Genomic DNA, 18,470 nt, shown 5'->3' with positions numbered 1-18,470 from the left:
TTTATTTTCCATTGTTTTCTAACATTGTGGTTGCCATTAAATTCAAAAGAATATAGAACAGACTCTACAATTTTGACCTCAAAATTGCAACCACTGAGAAAAGAGAGCTATTTCCTTAACCTGAAATCTTGAACATAGTACACATCTGCTCTGATGAAAATAAAAGGAAAATCCAGAAAATGATAATGGCATGATCAGATCATAGAAGCTGTAAAGTTAGTTACTTCACAAGTTTGATGGGAAACCCGTTCAGTTTGGATCAGTAATAACTTCACAAAATCACAACACAAAAGCCTGCAGACAGATTTAATATAAATGTGCTTTATTGCAGAGAAGTTACATTATTTACATGCTGCAACACATTACAACATAAATCTATCAAGTATTTCATGGTGGATGCTGTTGGTTGCCAGACAACATTGTCATAAGAACCACATTATAAAGTGAAGAGACTTACAGCTTTATATACTCTACATCTTGGAGTAGCTAAAATTTTAAAAGTCAAAGGCAGTGTTTTCTCAGGCCTGCCTGTTGTCATATGCATGCAAAAGCCTAAGGAGAGCAAATATAAACGTCTTGTCTGGTTTCAGGTCTATGATGCCACCAAAGCTGATGATAGGTATGTACTGATTTATATTTTAAAGCGCATAATCTTGCATAAATTATACAGGTCTAATAAGATTGGTATAAATCTAATTATTTATAAACCATGGCTTAGAAATAAAGGAGAAATGCAGCTTGCACATGCATTTAGAAGGGCAACCTAGCAAACGTTTGTGACCTTCACATTTATTGTCTTTTCTCTTAACAGATCTGCTAGAAAACATCTTTATAACATCTTTACTCTAGTTGCGCTTCTCTTGGCTGAACAATGACAATGAAATTCCAGAAAAAGACATCTAAGCAATCTAGTCAATATATGCTGGTGGAGAAAAATCTATGAAATACAGAACATTATTTATGTCTAACTTAGTATGTCTTCATTAAGCAATGCTTCTAGCAGCATCATAGTGAAATAGAACAGTTGAGTGAAGTTTGGCCCCTCATTTTCTTGAATGTGAAATAATTTAAGTCCCAATTGAATCTGTAGCCCAAAGATCAGTTGTGATCTGGGGAAAGCTTTGTTGTTTTCTAAAGGAAAGTTCTCCAATTGTGTCAGTCTTAAGGGATGTAACTTCAACGAGCCTAAAGAACCATAACAGACAGTTTTTAAGAAGTGAGGGAAAGGGTCAGGATGAAAGAAATCTAAACCAAATGAGAATATACAAGCCAATGCCTTCCCTGGTAAACCAGCCATCAGCTTTCGCTTGCTGTGCAGCTGGGCTGTTTTACACCAGCCAAGGAGTGGGCTTTGTTTCTGCGTTTCTAATGAAGTTACCTTTTAAGAAAGAAAGAACGGGAAAAGAAACCAAGCAAGTACAGATATATAGCGATGGCACAGACACAGTCATGCATAAAGGGCTTGATCCTGCCAGGAATGCAAGGGGCAGTGGTACTGTGTGGACACTTTGCTGATGTGGATCCCCTCATCCTTGGTGCACACTAGGATTCTCTACACAACTCCTGCAGAGCAGAGTGTGGCCTTGCCCAGCTCCCAGGTAAAGGATGGAGGGCCAGATGAGCAAGGGCACAAGGGCTGGTACCTTGCAACCATCTGTCTCCAAGAGGCAGTGAGTACATACAAATATCTCCTTCCATGATTCTTCCATGGATGCCCACTTCTAACCTCACAGTCTGGCTCCTGTAAGTGAGTCAGGGCCTGACATAAGCTGTCCCCCCATCCCAGTTCCAAAAACCACTGCTGAGACTGCAGAACTTCCTTTCAAGGGTAGGAGAGGTGTGGGATGGTCACCTTTTCAGCAGGTGTAAAATTGCATATTTCTCTGCACACAGGGTCAGTGTGCTCCTGGAGGTCTCCCAGAAACTTCTGTTCCTAGTATAGACTTCTTCCCATGGAAATACAGGGTTACTTTCTCTCAGAAAAGCTGATCAAGTCCCATTGAAGCTGACAAGACAAGTTACAGACAAATCCCATAAGTGTCTGGGACTGGAAAGGGAGAATCTAAGCACACCAGGTCTAATCTCAACTCTTTTCCACATAAAGGACAGAGGTGGATTTGGGTTGCACATAGGATGCCAGTGGCACTGAGTGTGCAAAGTGGGTGCACTGATGTCCAAAGCACCCAGACCCATATGCCTGACTCCCTTTCATGGGTGGAACAGTCAGATCTCCTAGACCATAATTATGCCCTACAAAAGAGGGGTGGGAGAGCCAGACAAGCCCAGGGTAGTAAAGACCTAAGTCAGCACATCCCCGTGGTGGAACTGAGCACTATCCTGGATAACCAGGTTGGCTGGGGCAGTTCAGCCACTTGATCTGGAGCTAATGAGCAGAATTTATGAGTGAGGTAACAGGCTTAGACAGCACCAAGACCTGAGTCAACTTGTCCCCAGCTGGCTCAGGTGTTGGCACATTCCAGGTTTGGGCTTAGCAGCGGCAGTAGGAAAATCAGATCCATCTTGATCTGTCAGTCTAGACATGCCCATAAACTCTTCTCCTCCTCATGCCCAGGTTGTCTAAGTCCCTCTGCTCATTGCATTTTATCTTAAGCCACTTTTTCTATGATGCCACAAAAAATCAGTTTGTACTACATATGTGTATGTGCATGTGTGTATTAGATATGACATTTATATATATATATTAAACATATATAAATATCTATTTTTATATATATTATATATATATTTAACAACACATTCTATTAAATCATCCACATTTCATGTTCTTTGTCTGAATCCCATCACTTCTCTCAAATTGCACAAGTTCTTTAGGACTGAGCTGGTTTTCTGGAGTACACTACGTATAGCCAATTCCTGTGAACAGCACTTTACTGGTACTGCATTGAGATGGCTGGGGGTGTTTCATTACTACTGATACTCCTCAGAACCTTTCAACACGTCCTCAGGCCCTGACGGTGAACTGCCACTAAGACTCAGAGTTGTGAATGAGCCACCTATGAATTAAGCTCCTATGCACGATGAGGACTGTAGCTATTGCTGAAAAGTAGCACTGTATCAAACACTAACTTTTACTGTAAATGTACATATAAATTTAAAAAAAGTCAAAGCATTTTGGAGAGTTGGAGAGAGATGCCATAATTTCTGTTCCCAGTATCTATCACATTTGCATATATGGGGGAAGAGTAATATTTTAGACTTCTCACTCCAATGGCCAATTTTTTGAGGTTTGCCAACAGGGATAAACAGTACAGTGTTGTTCCATACAGGCTAACTGATATATCTTCCAGAGGTGTCTGGTTTTAGTAAAACAGGTGATCATTTCTGGGGTATTTTCACTGTCATTCTTGCTTGTCTTATTTAACAGGATAGGTTCAGGATGAAATACTGAACAAGATCATCACCATTGATGCTTAAAGTAGGATTTCTGGTTTCTTAGATGGTATTTTCCAATTAGTAACAAAAAACCCATGTAAGTTGTCCTAAGACATACCAAAATAGGCAGCTAAGACGACTGAATTTCCACTATTAACAAAGTCTATGAGCATTAACAGGGAAGTGCATAACTTACTGCATATAAAACCCCTGAATAATACAGTATCAAACCATAAATTTAAATAACAGAGAGTAAACAAACAAACAAAAAAAATCACTCTATATAAATCACAGGAAAGGAAAAAAATACAATCTCCAAAGCCCAAAAGAATTTCCTGATATGAATTACAGCTTCCATAGCCAGTGAAAGATTACCGCAATTCTACATATAAACAAAAAGGTCTACAGCAGGTATTTTAACTTGCAATTAGAAGACAGTATCTGCAGATTTCATAAATGTGTTGTTGTGTCACATAATATCAAAGTTATTTGCAAAAATCATATAATCTGGAATGCTTTAATATGAGACACAACAATGTACTTAAACACACAGTAATAAGAAAATGAGAGCAATCATTTTATAAAATATTTTTGGGATGCATTGAGTTAGCAGTGCTATTTAGATTAAATATGTAAAGTGAAAAGTCGTCATTTTAATAAGCTGCTCGTTGATACCCCTTTTTGCCATCAGGACATTTTCTGTGCCCTACTTCTGCTGGATCTTTAAAGTCCCAAGGGCAAGTTACAGCCAGTTATGGCATCCAGAAATAATTTGGTTAAGATCTACACTGTGCGTTTGTTACCATCTTATTTGTTTTTTCTTTTAAAAGAGAATTGATTTCACAAAGGCAAATTTCTTTCATTGACACAGTAAAATCCTTGGAGCAGGGACCATATTCTGGGCACTGCTAATCACATTGTTGGCACTCAACATATAAATAATAACAACATTAATGATAATTTACTTTGCTTAATTCCTACTTATTTGTAGTGCTGATTCCCTTAAGTGATGCTCCTTAGGAATTTTCAGATCCTTTTGGCCTAAGTCCCCTCTGTCTTTCTTCTTGTCTGTCTTCTCAATGTTGCTACTCTCCTCAGTCCAAAAGCCTCTTATTTTCGAGGTGCTGCTGTTTTATTTGCACTTATAGCAGAGGTGTTCAATAAAGCTACACTTCTTTCTGCATTTGGTAAATCTGCTGTATCATACTCCCAAGGGCAGACTTCAGCTCGAGATGCTAAAGGTTGCTGTAGGTAACTACTTGGCTTATGGGAGTTAGATGAAAGCACATTTCCCTCAGAAGAGGCATTTTTTTTCTGTTCAGCCAATTTATTGAGGTTTTCCTTTTCTGCTGTTTTCTGGGGCAGCTCCTCCTGCTCCACAGCACGAGTATTAGGTGTATATCTATTAACATTCTCACACTTCAGCCCAGGAGAGACCTGGGACTTGGAATTTGACTGTTTTTTCTCATTTTCAAAGATCTGCTGCTCTTGCATCTCCTGAGTGGCTGTTTCCACCTTCTCTGAGCTCTTTTGATTTGACTGTTGGTACCCCTCAGGTGTCTTCAGCTTATGATGAGTCTTCCCCTTTGGCTGGGAAGGGTGATTTTTCTCTGGCTCTGAGGAAGCAATAGACACATGTTTTTGAGCTTTAGAGTCAAAAGGCACAGGACCAGGAATTTGGTCATATATCTCCCAAGGACAAACTTCTCCTATGTTGAAATTGTCCTTGTGCAGAGACTTACCTGGGCCTGTGTCTGGATTTGCAGGTGTTTGACTAACCCTTTGCTGTTTAATAATTCCAGATTTATGGGTTTTCTTTGTTTCCTCAGACTGGGTAGAGTTTTTCCGGTGGGAATCCTTATGTTCCCCTTTATCGGAGGCTGAGTGCTTTTTGCTGGCCTCCTTACCCTTCTGCTGAGGTTTATGAGATTTAGTGCTTTCTTCTAGACTTTGTGTTTTACCCGTTAGTCCCAGAGTCTTTTCCTTGGCACTAGCAATAACACTGAGAGATTTTTGTAACACAGATGTTCTTGGATGCAGAGGCTTCTTATCAGCACTTAAATTATGCGCACTTACTGATTTGCACACCAAAGGGACCGATTCAGTTGAGACAGCTTCAACTTTTTCAGGAGCATTTTTGGTTAATTTGTTACCATTCAAGGAGTCCAGAAGCGTTTTCTCAGCAGCTATAACTTCTGCACTTTCTGTAGTTAAGCCATTTGGTTCTTCTGTTTGATCCCTAACATGATCGTAAGTGCTGTGGGACTTTTTTAAGGAAAAGACTCTGTTTTTCAAAGTCTCTTCTTTTGGCTTTGCAGAACTTGTGGAATCCGGTGTGTTTTTCTTCATTGTGGCCAAGTTCTTCACAGCACTGTGCTCCATCAGGTCCTTCTCATCCCTGGAGCATTGCCTGGTGACTGTCTCAGGGATTTCTGTAATACGTCGCATTATCGAGCGCCCCAAGCCCTTTTTAGAGCACCTTTTTTTCTGGAGATGTGGATTATTAGCAATCATCTTTTTCCTTTTATAGATTTCAAGCTGAGCATATAGTTTCTTCAACTCATCCTGCAAAGCAAAGTGAATGGCAAAACTAGTACGTACACAGAGAGTATAGTAAAACAAGCAGTTTGATGAGCAAGACCTATTGCTCTAAAAAGGGCATTAAATTCATTTCACTGTCTTTTCTAATTCTTGGATATGCCATTTCTCCATCAACGTGAATCCCATTTTTTCCCACTTTAGAAAAAGTTCAACCTTCATGCACAAATGTGTTACTTTCCACAGCATGTACACTTCATATTCATTTGTGCTGCTTCAGATTTCACAATGCTGTAGTGTATGCCTTCCTGCGGAACTCTATAGCTATTCTTTGTTCTCAGAACATAACACCTTTAATCATGTAAAATAAGACTAAAGTATTTTTGTTCTCAGAACATAACACCTTTAATCATGTAAAATAAGACTAAAGTATTTTTCTCCATTAATCACATTTTAAAAGTTTTATCTTTATAGTTATGTATGCTTATCTATATGTTACATACAAATGACTGATTACACTGAAACCAAAAGCTGTTTGCTCTTCAAGATAATTCAGAGAACCTGTGTAAATTGAATAACAGCTCTTGCTAAGGATGATCCCTCCTCCTTAGCCACCACTATGACTTTTACTACAACTAGTAATGCAGCATCTCTTCACACTAGTAAATACTTTCCATGAGAGTTTACATGACCTGATACCACAATCATAAAAGATCTAAGCTGGCATTTTTCAGCTGGTATCTGCAAAGAGAAACAAATGCATGCAGGTTGGAGTTTTCTTGTAGGAAGAAGTATTCTTGAAAACAAATGCTATTTAAATGAGTTATATATACCCGAATATCTTCAGGATCCAAACTATGTTCACTCCATGCTGAGTTGATACTGCTGTTCAGATAGGATCCAGACCGACCCATATCAAGCTCATCTTCATAAGCTTCCGTAGCTATATCATCTCTTGGGTTATTGCTTGAATGTGAAAACTGCAATAAGTATTCACAAAAAATATGTTGCCGTGAGTGCAAAAGTTTATTTCAACATCAATGTAAGAGCTTACAACAGTTTTTATGGTACAATGACCCTTCTACAGATTTGATGTGATTCTCAAACTCAAGCATTACTGTAAGCTTCACTCGCTTAAATAGTGTTCTATAGGGTCTCAGTATTGTACGGAAGGAACTCTTATTAATGATGGCTTAACTTTAAATCTTAGAGATTCACATCAGCTAAAAAAAAATCCTACTTATTTTGATACTTATTTGAACCTCTTTAAATGGCATTTCAATTAAGCTGGCATGAACAGTATTTCCAATTAGGCTGCTAAAACAGTAAGACACTATTTTATACTACATACATCTTAATAATCCTGCAGAAAGCAATTCTCCCATTTTAGATCCTGACCCTGAAAAGGAAGACATAAGGTGGAAAAATAAACAAAAAAAGGAGAGAAAAAAAGAAAGAAACTAATGAAAAAATAGACCATTTTTCTCTTCTATGTTTTAGCAAATCCTTGAATCAGGAGTTGGAGTGAGGTTGTCATTATTGTTTTGTTCATATTGATTCACTCATCTGGAGTTACTATTGTCCACATAGTCATCTGTCTTCAGGACTTTATGAATAGAACTAAACCTTGTGAATCTTAATTCTCTGAATTCTTTGGAGTGCTGGAAGGCAAGTCTGTGCAGCGTTACACAGATAATAAGCTGAAAATGAAAATGTTGATCAGTACTTATGAGTCAGCTTCAGAAAGGTCAACAAATTTTCTAGGCTATTTTAGAAAGACACCTCTGAAGAGATCTAATAAAGTACATGAATATAAAACAGAAAATACAAGATTATTGCTAAAGACCAGAAAAGTAATTTAAAATAAAACAAGGTTATGCGTATTAAGGCTGCGTCAATGAGTCCCCTGTTATGACTGTTCAATGTACATATATGTGACAGTCATCAGCATACCCTGTTCTGACACACAGGAAAATGGGCAGGGATAGCAGCTTCATTAACCTGGAAATTTTATCAACTTGAACTACTTAGTGCTCCTTCTTCATATGTAGATTTCACCTTTACTGTTATTTTGACTCTTGAGCTTCTGATTAATATGATTAATCATTTCAAAAGCCATTAGACAATCATTCCTTCTGCTGGGATACTGTCTTAAAAAGGAAGTTCCACTCCATTCCTGGGGACTGTTGCTGGGGACAGGTGGAGCCACCTGCAGACCTCCTGCCCCCGGTGACACTGGGGCTTTGCTTCCAGTGCCCCATGGGAGGTGTCCGGGCTGCAGCTCGGGGGCTTTCCCTGCTCTTCCCTGACTCCTGCCATCCCCATTTACTTGTGCCCCTACACACCTATCTTGGCACCCAGCACCTCTCCTGGCTCCTTGTCACGGGCATATCTCCTCCCAGTATGCAGCATCTGTCTGTCCCAGGCTCTGACTTGCAAAGGGTTCTCCTCCTCCAGCCTGCAACTGCCTGGTTTAAATCCCTACATCCCTGTCTCATGGCTAGTCCAGCCTCCTGATTCTAGTGTTTCTACGCCCTTGCCTAAATTCTTTTCTTGATCTCAGCTAATTCTGGCAGCAGCACAGTCACACACAAAAAAAAGCATAGTTAGGCAGGATTCTTTCCTTCTTGTATTAATTACTTCAAAATTTTAAGTACTTTAAACTCCTGGAATTTTGAAAGCTGAAAGAAAGAATCTTTGAAAATCTATACTTTTTAAAAATAAAGAAGTTCCAGTTTTTAAGGTAAAATAGCCAAATTTTACATCCTCCTTTTCTATCAGTTGCTTGCTAGCTAGATTTAAACAGAATTGCTTCTGCATGACAACATTTATCTTCCTCAGTCTTGGCAAAAGAAAAGAGACAGGAGACTCAAATACCTTAGGGATCAGAAGTAGCCCAACAGTGACTGTCACAGTCAAATGTGTGTGTGCAAAGAACAGCATCAGCATCCAGTCAGACTGAAGTCTTGAAGCAAGAATGAATCTGAAAATAGAATTTAGGGTTGCAATTCACTGCATTTCTCCAGTGCACTAGATTTAATATCTCTAATATTCCTTAGGTTTCTTTACACAGAATGGCCAAACACAACTGGTTTTGTTCTGTACTTCTTTCATACGGACTAAAAATTACATCCACATGCTTTCCATATATGCTACAATTTCAAAACAACTCTGAAAAAAACAATCAACAAACCAAAATATAAAAGGAAACAGCAGACCTTAAATTATACTCCATATTCCATCTTTCTCACTCTATTGAGCTGCCCTTTTTTTGTGTATATTGTCACAGTTTCTTTGGCCTGAGTTATGGCAGCTTACATACATTAAGGAGCTGAAGGGATGATTTTAGGTTATGTAAGCACATGTACTATGGTGAATTGCAGTGCACTTCATAAACACAGGATGTCCACAGATCACAGCTACTGAGTACAGCTGATAAGCCATCCAAGGGAGAACTGAACTGAAATGCATTTTAGCAGGGAGCAGAGAAATGGTCTTTATTGCAGGACTGCCCAGCTCACTGCTGCGGGGCCCAAGAGCCTGTGAATGCTTGGAAGTGAGTGGCTGAACTACTCAAACAAAACAGTTCCTTGCTGAGCTTTCTAAAGGAGTGGTAGAACAAGGGGTGCATTTAAAGCTGGAGCATGCTTGGCTTGTCTGGTTTAGTGAGCTCTCAAAGATAGAAGCAGTAAGCAATGCAATGGATGAATGGATGTACTGCTGGCTTGCAATTTCCAGGTTTAAAAAAATCATTCAGACAGGAATGACATTTGCAACTTATCCAAGTTCACAGATGCACATTTTGAAGAAGCTTTTGTTAACAGATATAGTCTGGCATGAAACACTGGCTTACATGCTGTAATAATACAGTCATAATTACTTGTTTAATACTTTGTAAATGAAATGTTTTATGTACACAACAAAATATTCCAATTAATTAATTCTTAGAGAGATGTTGCTTTGGGGTGTGCAGGAGTATGAGGAAGCTCAGGCCTGAGATTTTTAGTAAACTGAACACAACTGAACTGATGAAGATGACATGAGAAACTGATGGATGTAACAACAGAGCAAAAAGTGAACAAAAGTTACAGACAGTGCTGTAAGGGATGGCAAGACTTCACAGGTGGTTAATAGGGAGTCATTTGAAAGATGGCCAAACTTCACAGGTAATTGAAGGACCTTTGAGGGAGTAGAACTTGCAAGGTCAGTGGCACCAATGTAAACATATCAGTAAAAGCAGATAAGACACTGACTACCTAGCTAATGGCATCACAGATACCAAATTTGAGCACAGATGTAGCAAAACTGTGACCAATAGGAAAAAAATAATGAGGGTGGGTTGTTTATTTGGGAGAAGACAAGGACTGGGACAGATAGGGGATTGGAAGGGGGGGGGGGTGTAAAATGGCTAGTGACATGTAAGCAAGTTATCACTGAGCCCTCTACCTGAAATATCTCCTATCTTCTCATTAAATCCTTCTGATATGTGTGATACTGAATCAGGGGGACGGGGAAGCAGAGATTAAATGATTTACTAGGAATTGGTTTGTTAGAAGCAATGCATACCGCTTGCCCAACACTTATTGTACCCACCAAAGCAGGATGAGAAGATAGGAGACTATTGATAAAGGGAAGGAATCTTGACCAAAGATCCTGTTTTTAACCTAAAGCTAACTCAAACCAGTCTTGAAGTTTGGACTTAGCCCAGGGGCATAAAGAGCATGCGCAGGGAGGAAAGGTGAAAAGTTCAGGATGAGGAAGATCCTTTACTTCATCTGAGGAAGACTCTTATTTCATCTTGGAGACCCCTGCCCACGACCAGCAGACAGCACTGCGCAAGCGCAACGCGGATGTCAATGACTTTTGGGCTCACTGCAATACGAAGCGAGGCTGGGCGGGGCCAGGTGATGAATATGTATAGGCATATGGGGAAACTCAGTGAATATGGAACTTGTAACCCGATAAATACCAGGCTGAATGCAGCTGTGGGCACGCATGGCTTTGGAGGAGCGATCTCCCGTGTGTCCCAGTGCTGGAATAAACATACCTACTTTACTATTTATTCCAGTAGTGGAGTCTTTCCCGCTCATCAATAGCACTTCTCTCCATGGTGCATGTGGGTATGTGCAACTGATGAGCAAACCTCAGGCAGCACGTGGGTGACCTGCCCCTGGGAAGACCCAAGGTCTCAGGCCAGGCCCAGCTGCAGAGGAGGAGCAGGACCAGGCTGTGAGTGTTGGACCTGCGCTGTTCCTGTGGCCAGCCAGGTGTTGTGTGACTGCCCTGATGCAGATTTGCTCAACCTGCAAATGGAACCAGCAGCAGCCAGATCCATCAGACAGACAGGAGAGAGCACCCACATCCTGATGGCCACTGGATTTGGTTAACGCTTACGAGATCCAATCCTCAAATTCTGTGAAGGCTTTTTTGCTTGTTTTATGCTTGAGACCTTGACTGATTAAGGTATACATGCCATACCATGCCTCTGAAAGCAAAATTGCATTTGTAGTAGCCATTCAGCCCTAGAAAGATGGAATTTCTATTTGAATTAGATTTTTTCCATATAAATTTTGGGTTTCTCAGTAATATAAGAAAAAGAGCAATGCAGGAATTTAATACTATACTGATCTGAAGATAATCCAGAACCTTCTGTTTCTGAAATGGGAATACTTTCAAAGGAAAACAAAATGCAAACAGTTCAAGGTTTTATTTAGTGCTCACATCAATCTCCTAAGAGCTTTGGGAGTTTTCAAACTGGATGGCTGCCTTGTAGGTGTCCTTCAAGGCTCCAGTACTTTCAACTTCATGACAATTCAGGTATGTCATATAAATCTAAGTTTTACATTTCCGCCCTTTCAGTTGCATCCAGAACTTGGCAGAGAAGATGGAAGCAAAAAAAAAAAAAGGTAAGGAAATGGATTAAGAGTTGTGCATGCAGAAATGGACATAATCTCAGGAGGGATCATGTGCATTTTATTCAATCTTATCTATAAAAACTACACGATATTTCGTCAACAAACCAGCATATATCAGACAGATGGCAGAGAATCAATACAAAATGTACATTTAAAAAAAGAAGAAAATAAGGAAGAATAAGATCAGCAGACCTTAGGCTGCAGGCACAGGATTGTCAGTAAGAAAAACTGAAAGACTTAATCCTTTTGTGTCTCCTTCATAAAGCATGTATTAAAATGTCACATTTTCCCCTTTTCCCCTCTCTTTAATCCAAGATTACCTGCCTCCTGTTCTATTGTTAAAAGAAACTTGCAGCCCACAAAATAGCTCTGAACTCTATCTTCTAACATGGCTCAACACACAGTTTAGGAATATGAATTAATGGGGGAAAAATTGACTGAGAAGCTGTCATATTGGTTATAATAAATTCAAAAGTATTGTAAGTCAATTTTATATCTATCAGGAATTAAAAGAAAAATGCTTCCATCAAATAAAGATTTTAAACAATAACTTTGCAGATGTTTGTGTTAGGGAGTAGAGATTTTGAGAGTATGTGGATGTTGAGATACAGGGTTAGGAGAACGGGAAGGAAAAAAAATGGCAAGTCTGAAAAATGCAGCGAACTCTGTAACAATGATAAGAGGAAAGAACATCAGGAAGGAAGAGAGATGAAGGACTTGCTTTGCTGATGTTTACTCAGAAAAAAACACAAAAGCAAAAATCAAGAAGACAGGGAGAAAGGTTAGTGCCAAGACAGAGCAAGGAACAGAGAAGAATCTTTGAAGACTGTCAGTGAAGCAATGCAAATTTAAAAAAAAAACAACTTAGTAGATAAGGTCTGTTAGGAGGCAAAAGAAGGCGTGAGAATGTCAGAAGAAAGCCTTAATTTACAGGGTGACATGAAACTCATGTTATCTTGCTCTTTTGCATTTTCTAGGACCAATTCATTTTTACAGGGTACTCTGTAGGAAAGGCAGATTTAGTAATTTTCATGTAGCTCTAGCAAAGACCCTTTTTTATTTGTTACTACCCAAATAACTTACAAGTATGAAATGTAGAGCTCATTATACACTTTAGAAGAAACATGGGCTTTATATTACTGATACAACATCATACCATAACAGCTTTTTTGTGTTTGCATATAAAACACTATGCTTCATGCCCAAACCAGTACAATAATCTTAACATACAGCTGCAGCTCGCCAATCTGCTACACACCAGCAAAAGTTCATACAAACCAACATTCTTACCTGCTGTTTTTCTAGGGATACAAAACAGTGAGCAGTATGCAGATGACTGAAGACAGACAGTTGTTCTTCTGTACCTAATTTATCATATATACTGAACTTTGATCCAAGAAAACATCACCTAACTATGTTGAAAAAAACCCTAATTATACAATTTCATATCCTTGAATCTCATGGGAACAGTTTTAAGTTTAGTAATCACTTAATTTGCAGAAACAAATATTTATAAGACCTTCCATTATGCATCCTATCCCATTCAACCATTCTAAGTTGCACCATATGAAACCTGAAAGATAAATGGTTAATTACTAGATCTACAGATCACTTGCCTAATTGTATGGAATATAGCAGAGATAATGAGCTCATTGTGAACTGCAACAGCCATATAACGTGGCTCATGAAATGCTGATGGGACTGTCCGCACTGCATAGCAGAGATAAACACCCCACAAGAGGAATAAAAATTCAGCTGTGAGAAGAACAAAAAGAAATAATTTGCAATTAGTTTTATAGATGGAAGGAAATTTGAAGCACTACAGTATCTTCTGTATGTGCGAGTATCTATGCAAAGACAATACACATGTATATACGTACACACACAGGCATTCAAACTCTTTTGGATATTGTCACTGTACATGATATATTTGGTTTTAATTTTACACATCTTTTTCCAGATCAGGAACCTTTACATTCATGGTGTTTCAGTTTTTCAATTGACAAACTTTGAGACAATGTCTAAAAATGTCTTGCTTGCTTTTATAATCAGTACTACAGAAGTCTGACATCACTTCAAATACCAACTATTTTTAATTGTAGCTCTGGTTCTTGTTACAGAGGCAGATACAGTGCTACTACCAGGCTATATGCTTTTTAAGACAACACTTCCATTTCAAAGGTTTATAACTTAGATAAAACAATATATTTTGTGTTTAAAAAATTCCTCTTCATGACAGTTAATTCTGTTGATACCCATAATATGATGAGTCACTTCTGAGGGTTTAATGCAATTAAAACAAATTATGTGCTTCTGTTAGGAGAAAAATCAGTAGAGGAAGAAAGGAGAAGTAGAATGTCTGGATCAGCCTAAACTATTTAGTTAGAGCTAGCTCATCTGTACCCAGCAGTATGCTGACTTCAGCTTCCAGTGGACAGACTCTGATGTGACATCATTTTGATCTTGATAGGAACGAAGTGATTTCCTAACCATCTTGAAAAAACTCCCAGGAAAAAACCCTACAGCTCTGCCATGCAGTTATGAATAGAGCAGGTGCCAGTCCCTCTTGCCTTGCAGTGGCTGGAAGTGTTTGAGTGTCATCCAGCAATGTGCAGTTCTGTGTCAGACCCCTGCAATGCCAGCACTGCTCCACACCAGCTTCAGAAACTGTTATCCCATTGTTATTCATACACTGCTTTTGTCTTGTTGAATTTTTCCACTAAAAATTACAATTAAAAGCAGTATAATGGAAAATTAATTCTTTTTCAGACTTATGTTTGCCAATTATTTTTCTATACTGTAACTAAACCCAGTGATCAGTGACATCATGAAGTGATCAGCAAAAAATTACTGGTCTGGTTTCGATAATAACACAAATGCTTGTGAACCCCACCATTAACAACAGACCAACATATAACATCAGCACTGGATATCTCATTAGAAAAGGTCCTCTAGTTCCTCCACTTTTAGTAGTGCATGACTGCTGTAACTTACCTATAATATATTGTTACACCATTTTGAAACTTCTAATTTTGCTATTAATTTCAGCTAAAATCAGTAGGAGACAAGTCTGGATAAAGTGAATTCAGTTACATAGGTATCTTGTGCTACAACAAAAGTTCAGTTTGAACTCTGAACAACACTTTGCACGTTTCTTAATGAAATATAGATGTTCTAGATCCAAGATCATAATTTTTACTAGAACACATCCTTCATAGACCCAGCAGCCTTACCAGTTACATAAACCCAAACATCTGAAGAGGTATAATCCATCCATACTGCTGGTTTTGTGTTCTTCCTCACCAAATCCTAACAATAATAAAGTTTTTGATCTTTTGACTAAGTAATAGTATGATTTGAGGCCTTACTGAGCGTCAAAAGGAAAAAAAGCTTGGTATGAATCTTCTGATACTATGTGTCCCAGTCTGGTTTTGAGCTCAACAAAACCACACATTCAGGTATGTTTTTCCCAAATTCCCTATACACTTGGGCAAACTGGATGCTACTTCCATTTAATTCCTAGAAAATTAGCTATTCTGTAAATGAAGTCTATCATTCTGGTTTCTTAAAACCTCCTGCACAGAATGACTTACTCAGGCATTTTGATCCTGACATCTTTCCTGAACAAGTGGAATACAAATTTGGCTTCAACGAAATAAGAATAAATGGTTTTTTACAAATGTTAGCAGTTTGGGTTTTTTCTTTAGGTCATTGCCTCACATATGCAGAATCACGGCACTGAAACGTATTGCTCTTCAAATTGATGCCATGAAGATTTTTTGCCTTTTCTTTTATACCCCTGTTATACCTTTTTACAACTTCTGTATTCTTAGTGCTTTTTGCCTACATTCTTGGACTTGTTTGTCAAGCTGAGAGACTAAACATTTTAGAAGCTTTGTAGCTAGGGATCAGTGTGCCCCAGACCCCAAGGTCCTCTCCAGAACACATTCTGCAAACTAAGATAGAACCATCCAAGGGAAGGTTCCTTGGGGAGGGAGGCTCACTTGAGCCTCTCATTGGGGAATCTTTGATAGATATGCTAATTAGTAAAACCTATAATGTTATACCCGATCATTGGGGAGAGACTCGGCGGGGTGCATTTCCATGCATATGACCTGGACGTGTGCACCCAAGGATCCTTAAAATAAATACCAAGGTAAAATCCCTTTTCCCCTTCTAATCATGCATGACTCTTGATTTTAAGGAAAAGGCATCAAAATGACCATAATTTATTGCATTAATTGCTCCATAATGATTTAGAAGTCATTGAAAAGCAGAAAATGGTTAGAATTAGGCTGCTAAAGCCAAATCACTGTATCTTACTGTCCTATCTTCCATAGAAACTCTTCATACTAACGCAATTCAGCAGGGCTCCTCTAACATGCCAGACAATGCCTATTTCCTCACATTTTGCCTTTCATCCAAATTTCCCCTGCTCCCCAACATGAGAAGCAGAACTGAATAGATGAGCTAATTGTGCAGCAACAGGCACACTCCACAAAACTACCCATGGTCTGTTCTTCTTCCTCTTTCTCAGCTGAAGCAAGAAGAGCCCCAAGTCTCTTTCTGACTTAAAAGATCAGTTACAAGCGCTAACAGAGGCTGAGAGTTTGGAAAGGTCTGGCTTTCAAAGTAATGAAAATACCCATTGTATGGGTAAAATTTCATGTGCTGAAGGTATTCTTACTTGAACTAAAGAGTGAAGGCCAAATTTTGCTTATTTTTAGAAGAAGAAATAAAATTACTGTAATTTTGAAGATTAACAAGAATTAGGTTTTTTGTTTGTTTGTTTTTTGGTTTTTTTGCATACAGAACAAATGAAAATGAAAAAGCCATACTTCCATTAAAAAAACCCCAACCTTTACAACCCAAACATTTCAATTAGCTGGGCCAAGTAGGAAGGTAGGTAGCATTTGATCTCCAGATCTGATTAATTTTGAAAATTTTTCAGTTTCACAATCATAGTTACAAGGAGTTCTTAAGACAAGAGGCAATTACAAAGTATTAATATACTGGAACATAACAGTAGTTTGTACCATCAGTGCATAATGCTTTTAGAAAAGCTTTACATTTAGAACAGAGTTGGCATTCCTGTCTGCAGATAATAATTATAGTGACATCTGGTATGGAACACAAATAGGGAAGAGCTCTTAAAACGTAAGGTAAAATAACAGAGTTCCTTTACTTGCTAAGCCCAACATTACAATAATTTCATTAGCAATGGAAAAACAAAGCAGACTGATAGAAAACCAATTTATTATCTAAACCACTAATTAGACAGCTTAAATGTATCATGTAAAAGCTGTGTTTGAGGGGACAAGATTAGCTACAGACTATTAGTGCAACTTGCAACAAAACCTGAAGGTGTTATAAAATTTTGCTGTATTGTTTTTCTAAATGGCCTCTTTTCTTTCTCAATATAAAGTAAGGTGACATATTAATGTATTTATTGCTCCAAAGAAAAACAACGATATAACTAACTAACTAACTAACTAACTAACTAACAATAGACAGATAATTGAGTACATCTGGCCACCATGCAGCAAGGTTCTAATGTACAACTCAAATCTGATGAGATTTGTTTACGGGACACTAGCAACTGTTTTGGACCAAATATCTTTAATGATCAAAATCTGTGAAATGTGACATGAAATTTCTATTTGGCTTGCTGAATAATTTTCCACTAAAAGTCTGGTGTAGAAGAGTGACTCTCTGACCACTAAAGGAATATCTTAGCATACTGCATAACTGTCAAGAGCAAACTCAAGGCTCAAAACACATGATCTTGCTCCTGTAAGTATGATTTAGCACAAGGCTTATAAATGATCCCATTTTACATATTCAGCACAAAACCAAGAAAACCTTCTTCTCCCCTTCTGAAAAATTATGGAAACTCCTAGGAGAGAGAGCCATCAACTGTTCTCTAGACAGAAAATGCAGAGTCAAAACAATAAAACATAAAAGCTGTGAAAAAACCTTGCAGTAGCTACTCTATAGTTGTCCAAACCAGGTGTTCAGATTTTGGGAGAAAATCTCTGCTAGATAAGAGGTTACGAAAAGGCACAGTTGCTTTAAAGGCATAAATGGATGCAAATACGAATGGAAGGTAGGAGATGAAAATGTAAAGTGACCTCAATATGCCATGCGCACAAATGAATTAGTCTTTAAATATATCTCTTCTTAGTCACTACCTACTTCTTATCCACAGAACCTTTTATCTGGTCTTTGCATTATCTGATCAACTTGCTTAGTATATTCTTTGGTGCTTAAAAAGCAGCATTCTTCCGTGTCTTCATGATGCTGATTACGTTTTTAGAAAATGAAGCAACTTGGAGCACTTAGCTTGATCATCCAATACACTGGGCCAGACTCACCTGATGCCACGGGCCTGTTACAACGAAGAGTGTGTCATGCCTACTCACTTGAGATCTTTTTAGGCCATTGCTTATATTCTGCATGTTCTGATAATGAAGGACAATGATATATGTTCACAGTTGGAGGTATATATCTGCTTTATAGAAAAGGATGGACTCAGGGTTGTTATTACTGACTTAACCAAACTTCCTCAAAAGATCTGGGTTAATATATTTTCTAGGTTTTGCTAAATGTGCAGTGGTGTGTGTT

The 18,470-nt window shown here is 38.4% G+C and overlaps 1 protein-coding gene across 1 annotated transcript in view; it reads right to left on the bottom strand.

The window, feature by feature from the left end:
• Positions 1-301: 301 nt before the first annotated feature.
• Positions 302-18,470, bottom strand: part of GPR158 (G protein-coupled receptor 158) — a 193,376-nt gene continuing 175,207 nt past the window's right edge. Inside the window, exons 8-12 of the mRNA XM_017741540.1 lie at positions 13,463-13,601; positions 8,809-8,914; positions 6,765-6,911; positions 5,136-5,958; positions 302-5,009 (exon numbers count right to left, since the gene is read on the bottom strand). Coding sequence (XP_017597029.1) covers positions 4,504-5,009; positions 5,136-5,958; positions 6,765-6,911; positions 8,809-8,914; positions 13,463-13,601 — 1,721 coding nt within the window. The 3' untranslated portion in view covers positions 302-4,503. The remainder of the gene's footprint in view (positions 5,010-5,135; positions 5,959-6,764; positions 6,912-8,808; positions 8,915-13,462; positions 13,602-18,470) is intronic.

This window comes from Corvus brachyrhynchos, unplaced genomic scaffold (assembly GCF_000691975.1).
Source record: "Corvus brachyrhynchos isolate BGI_N302 unplaced genomic scaffold, ASM69197v1 scaffold167, whole genome shotgun sequence".
In the NCBI taxonomy this organism is placed as follows: Eukaryota; Metazoa; Chordata; class Aves; order Passeriformes; family Corvidae; genus Corvus; species Corvus brachyrhynchos.
The sequence above is the reverse complement of the archived record's forward strand: the minus strand, read 5'-3'. Positions and strand labels throughout refer to the sequence as shown.